Source organism: Chiloscyllium plagiosum, unplaced genomic scaffold, assembly GCF_037043375.1.
Source record: "Chiloscyllium plagiosum isolate Xiang-an unplaced genomic scaffold, Cpla_swu_hap1 HiC_scaffold_8, whole genome shotgun sequence".
NCBI lineage: Eukaryota > Metazoa > Chordata > Chondrichthyes > Orectolobiformes > Hemiscylliidae > Chiloscyllium > Chiloscyllium plagiosum.
Window position 1 is genome coordinate 52,260,163 of NW_028270146.1, and position 16,471 is coordinate 52,276,633.

Genomic DNA, 16,471 nt, shown 5'->3' on the forward strand with positions numbered 1-16,471 from the left:
ATTGTACCAGCCTCCACCACATCCTCTGGCAGCTCATTCCATACATGAACTACCCTCTGTGTGAAAAAGTTGCCCCTGAGATCTCTTGTTTATCATTCTACCTAAACCTATGCCCTCCAGTTCTGGACTCCCCCACCCTAGGAAAAGACTTTGTCTATTTATCCTATCCATGCCCCTCATGATTTTTGAACCTCTATAAGGTCACCCCTCAGCCTCCAACATTCCGGGGAAAACAGTCCCTTATTCAACCTCTCCCTATGGCTCAAATCCTCCAACCCTGGCAACATCCTTGTAAATCTTTTCTGAACCCTTTCAAGTTGCACACCATCCTGCTTATAGCAGGGAGACCAGAATTGCACGCAATATTCCAGAAGTGGCCGAACCAACGTTCCGTACAGTCGTAACATGACCTCCCAACTGCTGTACTCAATACTCTGACCAATAAAGGAAAGCATACCAAATGCCTTCTTCACTATCCTATCTACCTGTGACTCCATTTTCAAGGAGCTATGAACCTGCACTCCAAGGTCTCTTTGTTCATCATCATTCCCTAGGACCTTATCATCAAGTGTATAAGTCCTGCTAAGATTTGCTTTCCCAAAATGCAGCACCTTGCATTTATCTGAATTAAACTCCATCTGCCACTTCTCAGCGCATTGACCCATCTGGTCAAGATCCTGCTGTAATCTTCTTCGCTGTCCACTACATTTCCAATTTTGTTGTCATCTGCAAGCTTACTAACTGTACCTCTTATGCTCGCATCCAAATCATTTATGTAAATGACAACAAGTAGAGAACCCAGCACTGATCCTTGCGGCACTCCACTGATCACAGGCCTCCAGTCTGAAAAACAACCCTCCACCACCACCCTCTGTCTTCTATCATTGAGCCAGTTCTGTATCCAAATGGCTAGTTCTCCCTGTATTCCATGAGATCTAACCTTGTTAACCAGTCTACCATGGGGAACCTTTACGAATGCCTTACTGAAGTCCATATAGATCACATCTACCGCTCTGCCCTCATCAATCCTCTTTGTTACTTCTTCACAAAACTCAATCAAGTTTGTGGGACATGATTTCACATGCTCAAAGCTATGTTGACTATCCCTAATCAGTCCTTGCCTTTCCAAATACATGTACATCCTGTCCCTCAGGATTCCCTCCAACAACTGGGCGGCACGGTGGCACTGTGGTTAGCACTGTTGCCTCACAGCGCCAGAGACCCGGGTTCAATTCCCGCCTCAGGCGACCGACTGTGTGGAGTTTGCACATTCTCCCCGTGTCTGCGTGGGTTTCCTCCGGGTGCTCCGGTTTCCTCCCACAGTCCAAAGACGTGCAGGTCAGGTGAATTGGCCATGCTAAATTGCCCGTAGTGTTAGGTAAGGGGTAGATGTAGGGGTATGGGTGGGTTGCGCTTCGGCGGGGCAGTGTGGACTTGTTGGGCCGAAGGGCCTGTTTCCACACTGTAAGTAATCTAATCTAAACTTGCCCACCACTGACGTCAGGTTCACTGGTCTATAGTTCCCTGGCTTGTCCTTACCACCCTTCTTAAACAGTGGCACCATGTTAGCCAACCTCCAGTCTTCCAGTACCTCACCTGTGACTATCAATGATACAAGTATCTCAGCAAGAGGACCAGCAATCACTTCTCTAGCTTTCCACAGAGGTCTAGGGTACACCTGATCAGGTCCTGGAGATTTATCCACCTTTAACCATTTCAAGACATCCAGCACTTCCTCCTCTGTAATCTGGACATTTTGCAAGATATCACCATCTATTTCCCTCCAGTCTATATCCTTTTCCACAGTAAATACTGATGCAAAATACCCGTTTAGTATCTCCCCCATTTTCTGCGGCTCCACACAAAGGCCGCCTTGCTGATCCACTTAATGGAGAAAGTGAGGTCTGCAGATGCTGGAGATCAGAGCTGAAAATGTGTTGCTGGTAAAGCACAGCAAGTCAGGCAGCATCCAAGGAACAGGAGAATCGACGTTTCGGGCATAAGCCCTTCATCAGGAATGAGGAATGAAGGGCTTATGCCCGAAACGTCGATTCTCCTGTTCCTTGGATGCTGCCTGACCTGCTGTGCTTTACCAGCAACACATTTTCAGCTCTGATCCACTTAATGGTAAAGTCCGAGGGAGTGTTGCTGAACAAAGAGACCTTGGAGTGCAGGTTCATAGCTCCTTGAAAGTGGAGTTGCAGGTAGATAGAATAGTGAAAAAGGTGTTTGGTATGCTTTTCTTTATTGGTCAGAATATTGAATACAGGAGTTGGGAGCTGAAAATGTGTTGCTGGAAAAGCGCAGCAGGTCAGGCAGCATCCAAGCAACAGGAGAATCGACGTTTCGGGCATAAGCCCTTCTTCAGGAATCCTGAATGATTCCTGAAGAAAGGTTTTTGCCCGAAACGTCGATTCTCCTGTTCCTTGGAGTTTCCTGAAGAAGGGCTTATGCCCGAAATGTCGATTCTCCTGTTCCTTGGATGCTGCCTGACCTGCTGCGCTTTTCCAGCAACACATTTTCAGCTCTGATCTCAAGCATCTGCAGTCCTCACTTTCTCCTACAGGAGTTGGGAGGTCATGTTGTGGCTGTACAGGACATTGGTCAGGCCACTTGAATATGTTCAATAACCTAGCTTCCACTGTCCTCTGGGGAAGAGGATTCCAGAGACTAACAGCCCTCTGAAAAGATAAATTCTTCCCCATCGCCATTTTAAATGGGAGATGCCTTTACTTTTAAACTGTGCCCTTCATTCTGGATTCCTTTTTCTGAAGTCTGATGAGTATTGACGCAACTTGCAACCTTTCCTTGTTAAACAACGTCTTCAGCCTAGGAACCAACCTAGTGAATCATCTCTGGACTACTTTCAATGCATGTATATCTATCATTAAATAAGGAGACAAAAACAGTATGCAGTACTCCAAGTGTGGTCTCACCAAAGCCTGACACAACTCTTGCAAGGCTTCCCTACTTTTATACTCCATTCCTCTTGAATAAAGGCTAATGGTTCTTAAATACTAGTTTTACCATGTTAACTGTGTATAATTAATGATTTAGGGCACACAGATCCTTCAATCTCTCTTTGTTTATGTGTTATTCTGTTTTTCTACTCTGCCTGCTAAATTGTACAGCTTCACATTCTCCCACATTATTCTCCATCTACCAAATACCTACTCACTCATTTAATATATATATATAAAATATATTAGACAGATTCCCTACAGTGTGGAAACAGACCCTTCAGCCCAACCAATCCACACCGACCCTCCGAAGAGTAACCCACCCAGACACATTTCCCCCTGACTAATGCACCTAACACTGGGCAATTTAGCATAGCCAATTCACCTGACCTACACATCTTTGGACTGCGGGAAGAAACCAGAGCACCCGGAGGAAACCCACGCAGACATGGAGAATGTCTGTGTGGAGTTTGCACAGTCACCCGAGGCTGGAATCGAACCTGGGACCCTGCTGCTGTGAGGCAGCAGTGCTAACCACTGAGCCACCATGCCACCCACCTATATCCTTTGCAACTATTTGTATCCTCCTTACAATTTGCTATTCTACCTATCTTTGTTATATTTGTCTAAATATAGTCTATTTGTTCATCTAAGTCAATGATATAAACTGTACATAGTTGAGGCCTCAGTTCTGAATCCTGGAAAACTCCATTTTGACCCATTTCTCCTGATTCTTCCATTTCCTGTTTAGCCTGTAAAGCAGGTTGACTAATAATTTGTCACTGCAAACACCATATGGTCTTGTACTGTAAGCTTTTATATGGCATCTTTTATCGAATGCTTTTTGGAAATCCATATATACTACAGCTACTGGTTCCCTTTCATCCATCCTGCATGCCAAATCCCTCAAAGAACTCTAACAATTTGTCAAACATTATTTTTCTATCCATAAAACCATGTTAACTCCACATGGCTGTAGAATGATTTTTCTAAACATCCTGGTATTACTTCCATGGGTTTTAGTATTTTCACACTGAAAGATGCTGGGCTAACTGACCAGTTGTTTCCTGCTTGCTCTCTTCCCAATTCCTTCACTATTTTCTCGAACAGTGGTGCTACATTTAGAGCTTTCTAATTGTGATTTAAGGTATGATATATACATGTTTTAATATCTTAAAATAATTTTTATTGAAGTTTAGATTTTGATATAGTGACATGACAGCTTTGGTCTGAGAGCATGATGGAATTTAATGATCGACTTCTCAGTACGTCTGGAGCTTTTTTAAAACTTAATGTAAAAGAGGCAGTCCCTAGGATGAAGAAATTTGCCTGCATTGGGACAGGTTTGAGCAGACAGAGTAAACATTGAGGCACATGAGCTTGTTTTATTTTGCTTGGAGGAAAGCCTGCAGCTTAGTAAGGGTTGGGTATTTCTTTTGCAGGAGACCTGATTGGAGTTAGGTCTTTGGAACAGTTCATCCTAGAGAAAGGAGTTTATTCAAAAAAGCTGAGAATGAGGTTACCTAAGTGTATGGATTTTACATGAAAACTCCAGACCAGAAAATATTTGGTTAGAACCCTGAGGGAATATGAAGTGGAGAAAGTTTAAGTCAATTGTGTAACTCAAGGAAGAGGCTACCAGCCTCTCGAGGTAGAGAATTGAAAGAAACAGTAAAGTTAAATCTACAGATAGTGAACTCTCTCTGGTGTTTGAGTACAGTAAAGTGATTATGTTGGGATAGATAGGATTGTATTTTTATTCTGTTTCAGAAACTTTTAAATATTATTATATGTAACAGCTTGGCTTATTCTATTTTGTCTTTCATGTAAATGCTTCTATTTCTATTGATAAGAACAAATCTGTATGTGTACTTACATTTCAGTGAAAGATCACCTCATTAGATCTTTTTTTTTTTTTGTTTTATTTATTAAGTCGGATTTCAGTCTAGGATCTGAGTTGTCCAGTAATTACATCAGTTGGGGTCATAACACAATCAGGGGGATCTTTCCAAATTCTAGAGTTATCATGTATCCACTACCACTGCAGCAATATCTTTTAAGGTACATCCTGAGTGCATGCCATCAAGGCCTATAATCCTTTCTATCCCATTAGCTTTCCTACTAATTTTGTTTTGGTGTTGTGATTTGCTTTCAGTTCCCCCACCCCCCCCCACCCCCCCCGCCCCCCCCTCCTTGATAAAACCATAAAGTTACAACATAAAAAGATACCAATCAGCCCACCCTGGCCACTGTAGCTGAATAAACTAGCTGTCCATTTTAATCCTATTTACCAGCATCTGGTCTGATAACTTGCAGGTTACTTCAGGTGCGGATCCAGGTTCCTTTCAAATGAGTTGAGGGTTTTTGTCTCAACCACCAAATTAGGCAGGGAATTCCAGTCACCTGACTACCCTGTGAGGTAAAGGCCTTTTTCTTATGTCCCCTATAATCCTTCTATCAATCAGCTTAAATTTGTGTCCCCCGATAATTGACCTGTCCACTAGTGTGAACAGATCTTCATCCACTCTGTCCAAATGCCTCATTGTTTTACACCTCCAACTAAGTCACCCCTCAGCCTCTTCTGCTTTAGAGAAAACAATCCTAACCTATTCAATCTTTCCTCATTGTTGTAATTTTCAAGTACTGGCAACATTTTTGTGAATTTCCTCTAATACTCTCTCAACAGCATTTACATCCTTTCTGTAACGTGGTGACTAAAACTGTACACAACTCCAAGAGTGTCCTAACCAGTGTCACGCATATTTCCAATATTTCATCCCTGCTCTCGTATTCGATATCCCACCCAACAAAGGAAAACATCCCATGTGCCTTCTTTACCATCTTATCTACTTTATACTGTTGCCGTCAGAAGCCTTTGGATTTGCACTCCACGATCTCTCATTTCCTCTCCCCTTGTCAGTACACTCCAGTTTATTGTGTATTCCTTTGCTTTGTCTTCTCTCCCCAAAAGCATCTAGATTGAATTCCATTTGCCACTCTTCTGGCTATTCAAGTAAACCATCTGTTATCCTACAATCAACAACCACCCTCTTCACAACCTGTTCTATTTTAGCATCATATGCAGGTTTCTCATCATGACTCCCACATTTCAGTCAAAATCATTTAATATAATCCACAAATGGCAAGGAAGTAAAAGAGAGTCCATTGGAATACCACTCGTAATCACTTTCCATTCGTAAAATCATTCCTGGAACAAAATTACCCTTTTGCCTCCAGGAACTGATTTTGGAACCAACTCATCACATTCCTCTGTATCCCCTGAGTTTTAATTTTCTTATCAGACTGCCATGTAGGACCATGTCATATTCCTTCCTAAAATCCACAGAGACAACATCTAATGCATGACCCTCATCAATCCTCCTTGTTATTCTTCAAACTTCAATAAAGTTAGAGTGAGACAACCTTTCCTTAACAAAACCACGCTGACTTTATTTGGTGAGGCTTCGATTAATCAAGCAACAGTTAATCCTATCTCTCGACTTTGTTTTTAGTAACTTGTCCAGTAATGACTCCATGCTGACTGCCCTACAATTATTTGGCGCCTCCATCACACTTCTTCTGAGTAATGGTACACCATTTGCAAACCTCCAATCCTCTGGAGCCTCACCTGTGGAGGCAACGGCCCAGCGGTATTAACCTAGATTATTAGTCCAAAAGTTGAGCTAATTTTCTAGGGACCTGGATTCAAATCCTGCCATGGCAGATCATGAAATTTGAATTCATTTTTTAAAAAATGTTTGGAATTAAGAATCTTCTGATGACTGCAACAATTGTCGATTGTCAGAGCAACTTATCTGGCTCACCAATGTCCTTCAGGGAAGGAAATCTGCCATCCTTACCTTGTCTGACCTACATTCTGACTCCAGACTCTCAGCAATGTGGTTGACTCTCAACTGGCTTCTGAAATGACCAAGCAAGCCACTCCATTGTATCAATCAATATGAAGTCTCAACAAAGAAACAAAACCAGACTGACCACCTAGCATCGACGTAGGCTTCGCAAAGACAAAGGCAGAAAAAGCCCTGTCAACCCTGCAGAGCCCTCCTTACCAACATCTGGAGGCTGGTGTCAAAATTGGGAGAACTGTCTCACAGACCAGTCAAACGTAAACTCTGGGGACATTTCGCTGAGCATCTCAGCCGGGCCCGCAGGGGCCTACCTGACCTCCCAGTCACCACCCATTTTAATTCCCCTTCCCACTCCCTCTCTGACATGACCATCCTCGGCCAGCGAATCAGACTGCAAATTGGAGGAACAGCACTTCATTTTCTGCCTGGGCAGCCTGCAACCCAGAGGACTCAACATTAGGTTCTCCAATTTTAAATAACCTCATTTCCTCAACCCCTGACTCCCTTTTCAGCCCCTCCCCCTCCCTTCCATTCCTCCGATCGACCCTTCCTTCCAGCTATCAACCGGATTCATTCCTCCCGGCGACCGACCAAGTCGTACCTTCTACCTGTGCTCACCTATCTCAACCTCACCACCCCACCTCTCTCCCTATCCAAAACCCTCCCCCACCCCCCTTTATCCGCAGCTCCACTTACATCCATCCCCAGTCCTGAAGAAGAGTTACATGTAAAACATTGACATCTCCACCTCCTGATGCTGCCTGGCTTGCTGTGTTCTTCCAGCCTCCTACCAGTCTACCTTGGATTCCAGCATCTGCAGTTTTTTTGTATCTCACAGATAGTCAAGCAACATCCTGACATAGTCATCATCATGGAATCATAACCAATAGATAACATCCCAGACAACACCACCACCATCCCTAGGTATGTCCTGTCCCACTGGCAGGATAGACCCAATAGAGGGAGCAGTACAGTGGTTTACAGTCAGGAGGGGGTTACCTTGGGAGTTCAGGTTAAACATGCGCAAGGAAACCTTCCGCTGATTACCACTTACCATCCTCCCTTGGCTAATGAATCAGTGCTCCTCCATGTTTAACAATACTTTGAGGAAACGCTGAGGGTAGCAAGTGCACACAATATACTCTGGGTGGAAGATTTCAATGTCCTCCACCAAAAGTGGTTTATTAGTAGCACTACTATAGCCCTGTCCTGTTTCTGTTCCTGCCCATGGATCAAATCTGAGGGAATGGCCTGATGCTTCCTGAAACAAACTTCCCTCCCCTAGATTATAACTTACTGTGGAGCTGAAAAATTTTTTTAAATGGTGTTCCTGTCCAAAAGTGCATCAAGAAAAGGTAATTATCTGACTCTTAAACTCATGTACGTTGACTTCCATGTCCCTGAACAATTTGGTTAAATGTAGCTTTACTGTAGCTAAAGCAAACTGGAAGTTTCCCTCTCCTCACTTGATTCCTAGTTTTAAGGCAAAAACTGTGGGCCCCTAATGTGGTTAGCAGCCAAACTTTGGGATTGTGAGTTCTGATGTAGCAATGACTCCTATGGAGCTCTGACAAAGCTCTAACAGCTGCCAACTCCTTTTAAATCATCACATTATTTAAAAAAAACGAGTAGATGCATCTTGCTTAACCCAGTGCATGAAACAGCTTTCCCTCCTGCCATTCTCACAGGTTCCACCTCTTCACCTGGCTGATCTTAGCAGCTCCTGTGCATAATATACCTTTTTTTTTCTTTTAAAATCTTTTGTTAATATGATTATGGATGATGCTGATTATTTCCTATCCCTGAGCTGTGATAGTAGACCTTCTACATGAATTGCTGCATTTCTTGATAGCATCAAAAATGATGTTAGAGGTAGGGAATTCTAGAGTTTTTGAGCCAGTGTTGATGACTTCAGTTAATCATGAATTCGATTCCTGTAAAACGTCTTAAAACATGAAGTTCCCCATCTAGCTCCTAATCTTTTCTTTCATTTTGTTTGTGCCTGTTTTCTATGGCCTTCTCTGTCTGCCTGAGCCCTTTTGCAGTCTCTGCAGCTCCTACTCTTGTTGAATGAAAATCTCACACGTATTTCTGACTCTGGCTATCACAAATTGTAGGTTTTTACAGAAACACGTTAGTAATTATCACATCAATCTGTGTAATTTTCATTCAACCCTATTCAAAAGGAGTCTTCAGTTAAACCCATTAAGGATGATGGACTGTATAACCCATTCATCCATTTAAGGATTGCACAGCTTCCAACTCTCCAAGCCATTGGGAGCCAGACGACATCAAGATTTATTCTTGACATTGCAAAACAAGGTAAGGAGCTGCAAAGAAACAGAAGGGGACAACACAGACACAGACAGAGACATACAAAACAGGCATTGACAGTACAAGAGAAAAGATTCTTGAACTGGAAACAAACAGGGTGAAATTCAAGGAGCTACGGATAACTTTGTGCACCAAGAGTTTTAAAAAGAATTTAATTCACTATTAGCTGAAGTCAGTGTTGTCAGATAAGTGTTTGAACTCCCAATCTTAAAACTATTTGTGTGTGTATATATTTTTTATATGTGTGTATATATATCACTCCTTTATCAGCACTGGATTGGAATTCCATACGATGTTCCCATGCAGGGTCCCATTCTATTGATATTTGTTCAAATTTAATTCGGGAGGACTGTTTGAACAAGCTATTTCCAAATCCCAAGTTTGCCAACCCAACACTTAACCCAATTCACTCACTTTATAGGCTGAATATTAAACTACTAATATACACTTAATTTGTGTATTTCTTAGTATTTTTGTTCTATTTCAGTCTTGAATTTCCAAGGATGTGGGAAGATGTTCAAGATTTAAATAGTTTGTCCTTAAGGTTTTGTTGGAATGTATCTCACAGTCGAGAGAAGCTCCTGTCTACACTTGAAATTGACCAAAATCAAAAGGTAAGAAACTCGATGTATTCCATCAATATATTGTATCAATACTCAACTTCACATTTATTTCAGCTTGCTCCTATTTTAAATATCTTCACTGAATTATCATTGCTAAGAGACATGCCATCAAAGCTCTTCAGCTTGCACTCAACAGATATAAGAATACACATTTCAAAGGGAACAGCAATTTATACAGCATAGGAAAAGAATGCTGATTAGTTGGCATTGGTCAAGGTATTGTTGTGGTGAATACAATACATGTTTAATTTTTTACAAAAGGCATAACGCCTCAGCGTGTTCATTTTCTTCCTGCAGAGGCCAGGTCCCAGTGTAGGAATCTATGTAGCTTCTAGCAAGTATAAGTAAGCTAAATTGTGAGCTCAATTGATAACCAGAAATTGGTTGTTAGTTTAATTCTTAGCACATTGCAAATTGTTCAAGTGTTGCCCAAATGTGAAATCATATCTAATATTGGATATTATGTTCAGAGTCTTGCAAACATAGGATTGTTGAATACAGTAGGTGCTATGCCTATTCGATCACAGGGCTGTCCTGTTTGATATGATCTACCACTTGTTGATATGTATGGCCTATGTAGTTGACATTGCATTGGTGTTTATGTAAACAATTTGGATGGGAATGTAGGAAGTGTTTTAATAAGTTTGTGGATGACACCAAAATTGGTGGTATAGTGGACAGTGAAGAAGATTATTGAAGAGTACAAGGATATTTTGATCAGCTGGGCCAATGGATTGAGGAGTGGAAGATGGAATTTAATTTAGATAAGTGCGAGATGTTGCATTTTGGTAAGATACATTTAATGGTTGGGCTCTGAGGAATGTTGTGAAACAGACACCAAGGGGTTCAGGTATATAGTTCCTTGGAAGTGGTGCCACAGCTGTACAGGGTGGTGAAGAAGACATTTGACACACTTGCCTTCATTGGTCAGGATGTGGAGGTGCTGGTATTGGACTGGGGTGGACAAAGATAAAAATCACAAGATTTTTTAAATCAAAAAGACAAAAATGGAAGCTTGTACTTCCAAATAAACCTGTTGGACTATAACCTGGTATTGTGTGATTTTTAACTTCATTGGTCAGACCATTGAGTATAGGAGTTGGGACTTCATGTTGTAGCTGTACAGGACATTGGTGAGACTGTTTTTAGAATACTGCACACAATTCTGGTCGCTGTACTATTGAAACATAGTCATTAAACTAGAATGGGTGCAGAAAAGATTTACAAGGATGTTGCCAGGACTGGAGGGTTTTGAGTTATAATGAGAAGCTGGATAGGCCGGGACTTTTCTCTCTAGAGTGTTAGGAAGCGAAGGGATGACCTTATAGAGCATATAAAATCATGAGAGACATAGATAAAGTGAATAGCAAAGGTCTTTTCCTCCAGAGTAGGTGAATCCAAAACCAGAGGTTGTAAGTTTAATGTGAGAGGGGCAAGATTTAAATGGGACCTGAGGGACAACTTCTTCACAAAAACAGTGGTGACTATATGGATTGAGCTGCCAGAGGAAGTGGACGAAAGTGGGTACTGCAGATGCTGAAGCTTAGAGTCAAGATTAGAATAGTGCTGGAAAAGCACACCAGGTCAGGCAGCATTCGAGCAGCAAGAAAATCGACGTTTCGGGCAGAAGCCCTTCATTCATTCCTGATGAAGGGCTTTTGCCTGAAGCATTGATATTCCTGCTCCTCGAATGCTGCCTGACTTGTTGTGTTTTTCCAGCGAGAGGAAGTAGTATAGGCGATTACAATTTTAACATATAAAAAACATTTGGACAGGTACACGGATAGGAAAGGTTAAGAGGGTCATAGATTAGAGTAGCTTTTATTTGTCATTTCTACCGTACAACTGGTACAGTAAAAACGAGAGAGTGTTCCTCCAGGACCGAGGGTGCTACATGGATAGCACAAACTATACAATCGTCCACGGCATAAAGTGCATAACAGGTGCAAAACACGCAAGTTACAGTGTAATAGAAAAATTATAAAAAATATTTTTCTACCAGCAATTCGATGTCATGCAAAGAATTTCAGATGGGAAAGATACTGATTGCACTATGTTAAGGAGCCTGATAGCTTGGGGAAGAAACTGTTGCATGATCTGGCCCTGAGAGACCGAATGCTCCGGTATCTTCTGCCAGATGGCAGGAGGGAGAAGAGTTTGAGTGAGGGGTGTGTAGGGTCTTCCACAATTCTCTTAGCCTTTCAGATGCAGCTTATGGTGTAAATGTGCTAATGGAGGGGAGAGAGATCCCGATGATCTTCTCAGCTGTCCTCACTATCCGTTTTAGGGTCTTATGATCCGAGACGGTGCAATTCCCCAATCAGGCAGTGATGCAGAAGCTCAGGGTACTCTCGATGAACCCTTTGTAGAATGTGGTGAGGATGGGGTTGGGAGGTTTCCATTTAGGAAACCTGGTCAACATGGACAGGTTGGACCGAAGGGTCTGTTTCCGTGATATATGACTCACTGATTACCAGCATGTCTTTTTAGCTTGGCAGCAGTATTCGTCAGGTGGAAAATGCCATTTGTGTTGCTACTGCATTGTAGCAAGGTGATATTATTAACTTGGCCTGTTGCCCCAAATTTTGGGATACCTTGCCCTTCTGAGCACTTTTAGGTTTAAAAGTAAGGATAATCAGTTGTTAGAAGTAAATGGTCGTTCAAAAAGTAAGAACTCCTATGTCATGGCATGGAACTGTTTTTTCTATAACCAGGTTCTTGATTTAATGTCTCATGCATTTGTGACAGTGCAGGTTATATGTTCTGGAGTGGAGCTTGAACACCCAATCTTATGACTCTAAAGTAAACGTACTGCCATTGATTCAAAGTCCACATGAATGGAAAAAAAATAACTTCACACTTTATTTAATTCATAAAGATGATGATTATTGTGCATTTGACACCTCATTTATGAAACTACAACATTGTACTGTTTAACATTTACTAATAAATGAGGACATACACACACTGGTACGGTCCAGTTCTGCCAGATCCAAAATAAATCCAGTTACGTGGAAGAGATTAAAAAGTTTACCAGGAGGTCAAAGCTAACATATAGTGCCAGCGATAAGCTTTCTTATAGATCTAAATGCCACATCTAGGAAGGAGGTACAATCTAAAGTTGGTTTTCTCTGTATTGACACCTTAGGTAAATGCAGACTGTTTGAATAGGTTTTGAGATTTAACAGGGAATGTTAATTTATTTTAAGAAAGTGCCATCTTCAATGCCATTATTGTTTTTCTCCAGGAATATCCTGGAGATTAATCTTTAAATCCTGGCAATTGCAAGAAAATCCTGGGATCTAGCAACCATCAGTGAAACATTATAAGGCCTGTCTCCCACACCAATGGTTGGTCAGTATGGCAGATGCATCAATTTTGTGTATTGTGGACAAGACTCAGCACAAACTATGCCGTTAGATAGTTATGATATGACTACAAGTGACCAGTGTTGGAGTAAAATGAGAGTGGAGAGAGCAAAATGGAGAAATAGTGAGATTGTAAGGCTCAGGAAGTTTGGAGGTTGGGAAGAATAATGCCAAGAAGCAATTCAAATACATGAATTGTTCATTTTAATGGTTGTATCTGTGAGAGAATATAGAGAAAGTAGCAAGGTAAGAATGTTGTCCAAAAACACACAAGCTCTCTGTGAATTCAATTTGGATAACATTGAGTTAAAAGTGCATAGCTGTCTGAATGAAAAGTAAATTTCATTAAATTTTATCCAACTGAATTACAGTTTTACAATTAACTAGTGCACCTTTCTTAATGTACAGGTGTTCACTGAGTTCTATTTAGAAACATCTCTGGTTTGTTCCTTTAAAAATGTATGTGGCACAGTGGCTCAGTGGTTAGCACTGCTGCCTCACAGCTCCAGGGACTGGGGTTCAGTTCCACCCTGGGGTGACAGTCTGTGTGGAGTTTACACATTCCCTGTGTCTGTATGGGTTTCCTCTGGGTGCTCCAGTTTCCTCTTGCATTTCAAAGCTGTGCAGGTTAGGTGGAATGGCCATGCTGAATTGCCCATGGTGTCCAGCTGTCTACAGTCTAGGTGGGTTAGCTATAAGAAATGTAGGATGGCAAGTTAGGGGGTGGGTCTGGGTAGGATGCTCTTCAGAGGATCAGTGTAGACTCGGGTGGAACGGCCTGCTTCTACGTTGTAAGGATTCTATGATTCCATGCTTTGATTTATAATTACCATAATTTTAATAAACAATAAAGTCCTGATGTTTGCATTCCCCAAACCTGGTAAAACAGTGATTTTCACACTTGGTGAACTGTATGCAGTTTCTACTCGAGAAAGGAAGTTTTATTTTAATCATTTTTCTTTAAAGCTGAAGATAAGCAAAGGTCAGACTTGCAATGGACAAAGAGGTGCACAGGACGTTTTGTGTGGATAAGCAAATTTGTGAAAGGCAAAAACGTGAAGGGCAGGGCTTTATGGCATGATTCCAAACCAAACCAGACTGGCTGTAATCCACTCATTACCACTAGGTGGTGCTCTTTGGCACTATAGCCAGAGATTGTCATCTGAGATCAACCAAGACGTAATTTTAAACATTTCTATAATTATTTAATTTGCATTGTTGACTGTTAAGAGTTACACAAAACCAGGCAGATCTACAAATACTGCAGGGATTTAAATATAAAGGATCGTATTGTTAAAACTATTTAATGCGATATGATGGACCACACAGTCTTAAGGTTGGATTTAATGAGAGGCCTAACTGCACAGTAATTGTGAAATAGTTCCTTTACTTTTTTTTAACAAATTAGGGTCAAAGGATATCTGTTGCATAATACAAACAATTTTATTTTTAGATTATGTTTCACTTTTAGTCAAAATTTTCTTGAGACCACCAGAACACATTCCTGACATTAACAGATCGTTGACTTTTACTTTGGTCAGTGGGATATTAAAAAGCCAGAGCTAAATGCTAAAAAGAGGGTAACAAATCAAGCAACTTCTCATAAAGCTTTTCTGGGCATACTGAGAACAGAAGAGTAATTTCAAACTTTATGCCTCACTCTAAATACAAGTCCTGTCATGTAAGTGATTTGTACAATATCCTGGTTCTCTTGGCTCGAGCCAACAAACTGTAGGTGTCCCAACCTCAAAGTCCCAGGACCTGATCAAAACTTTAATCGCCATGCTCATTTCTTTCCTGATGAAACTGATCCAGTCTTGTGACAAATGCCTCTTCTGAAGCCATCCAGGCAATTGCACTAATATCTAATAAAGTAAGACCCCAACTAACGTTTGTCATACATACCAAGATCAGGCCTTCATGTAGACTGCAAGTCATTGGCCATGATTCAGACTTCCAGGTTGATACACGTAAATCATAAAGGGCTAATAGATCATAGATTACAGGACGGGGAGGCCACAGTTGTGTCTGTGTCATCTGCTGCCTTGTCCTACAGCCCTGCAAACCTGTTAATTTTAGATGTTGGTCAAGTTCACTTCATGCCTTGATTGAACCTGCCTCCTTCACACACTCAGGCAGAGCATTTCAGATTCTGATCAGTTTCTGCGTGAACATGGTTTTCCTTTGATAACTGTTGCTTCTTTTACCAATGTCTGAGAGGCCCTGGTGCAGCCCAAACTGAGCACCACTATTCTTTTGTGAATGCTGCTTGATAGGACTGTGGATTACACCTTCCATCACTATGCCGAAGATCAAAAATAGATTGAGGAAATAATTGGCTTGGTGGATTTGACCTGCTTTTTGTGTACGGGATATAATGGAACTGCTTGGCTAGTAGTCTTTACTATGAATGCTGGAATGTTGTCAGGGCCAGTAGCCTCTGCATTACTCATCATGTTCAGCCATTTCTTCATGTCATGTGGAATTATTTGAGTTGGTTGAAAACTACCATGTGTTATGCAAGACACCTCAGGAAAAGGCTGAGATGAGTCATCTACTCTATGCCTCTGGCTGAATATGGATGCAAATGGTTCAGCTTTATCTTTTATACTGATAAGTTGGGATCCCCCATCATTGAGATAGCGGATATTTGTAGAGGGTAGACAATTACCCTCTAATTGTCCATCATCATTCATGACTGGACTTGGGAGAACTGCAGAGCTTTGACTTGATCTGTTCGTTTTGGGTTCATTTAACCAAATAAAGGCATGCTGCTGCTACTGTTTAGCATGTAAGTAATCCTACATTGTAGTTTCACCAGATTGATACCTCCAAGATGATGTGACACTGACATCAAGACTGCATTTGACCAAGTGTGGCATCAAGGAGCCCTAGCAAAACTGGAGTCAATCAGAATTGGGGTGGGAGGAAGCTGTCTGCTGGTTACAATCCTATGTAGCACAAAGGAAGATGGTTGTGGTTGTTGGAGATCAATCATCTCTGCACCAGAACATTGCTGCAGGAGTTCCTCAGAGTAGTGTCCTAGGCCAAACTTCAGCTGCTTCATCAATAACCAGCCATCCAAAATAAGGTCAGAATTAGGATGTCCATTGATGATTTCACAATGTTCACCATTTGTAATTCCTGAGATACTTAAGCCATCCATATTCAAATGCAACATAACATAGGCTGAAAAAAGGCAAATAACATTTGCTCCACCTAAGTGCTAGGCAATGACTATCTACAATAAGGGAGAATCTAAGCATTGCCTCCTGACATTCAAAAACATTACCATTGCTGAAATCTCCATTTTTGAC

At 41.4% G+C, this 16,471-nt stretch overlaps 1 protein-coding gene across 2 annotated transcripts in view; it reads left to right on the forward strand.

The window, feature by feature from the left end:
• LOC122553575 (uncharacterized) overlaps window positions 1–16,471 on the forward strand; it is a 58,449-nt gene that overhangs the window by 29,583 nt on the left and 12,395 nt on the right. For both annotated transcript variants that reach the window (XM_087989842.1, XM_043697591.2), the window contains exon 4: window positions 9,651–9,777. In XM_087989842.1, coding sequence (XP_087845968.1) covers window positions 9,651–9,777 — 127 coding nt within the window. The remainder of the gene's footprint in view (window positions 1–9,650; window positions 9,778–16,471) is intronic.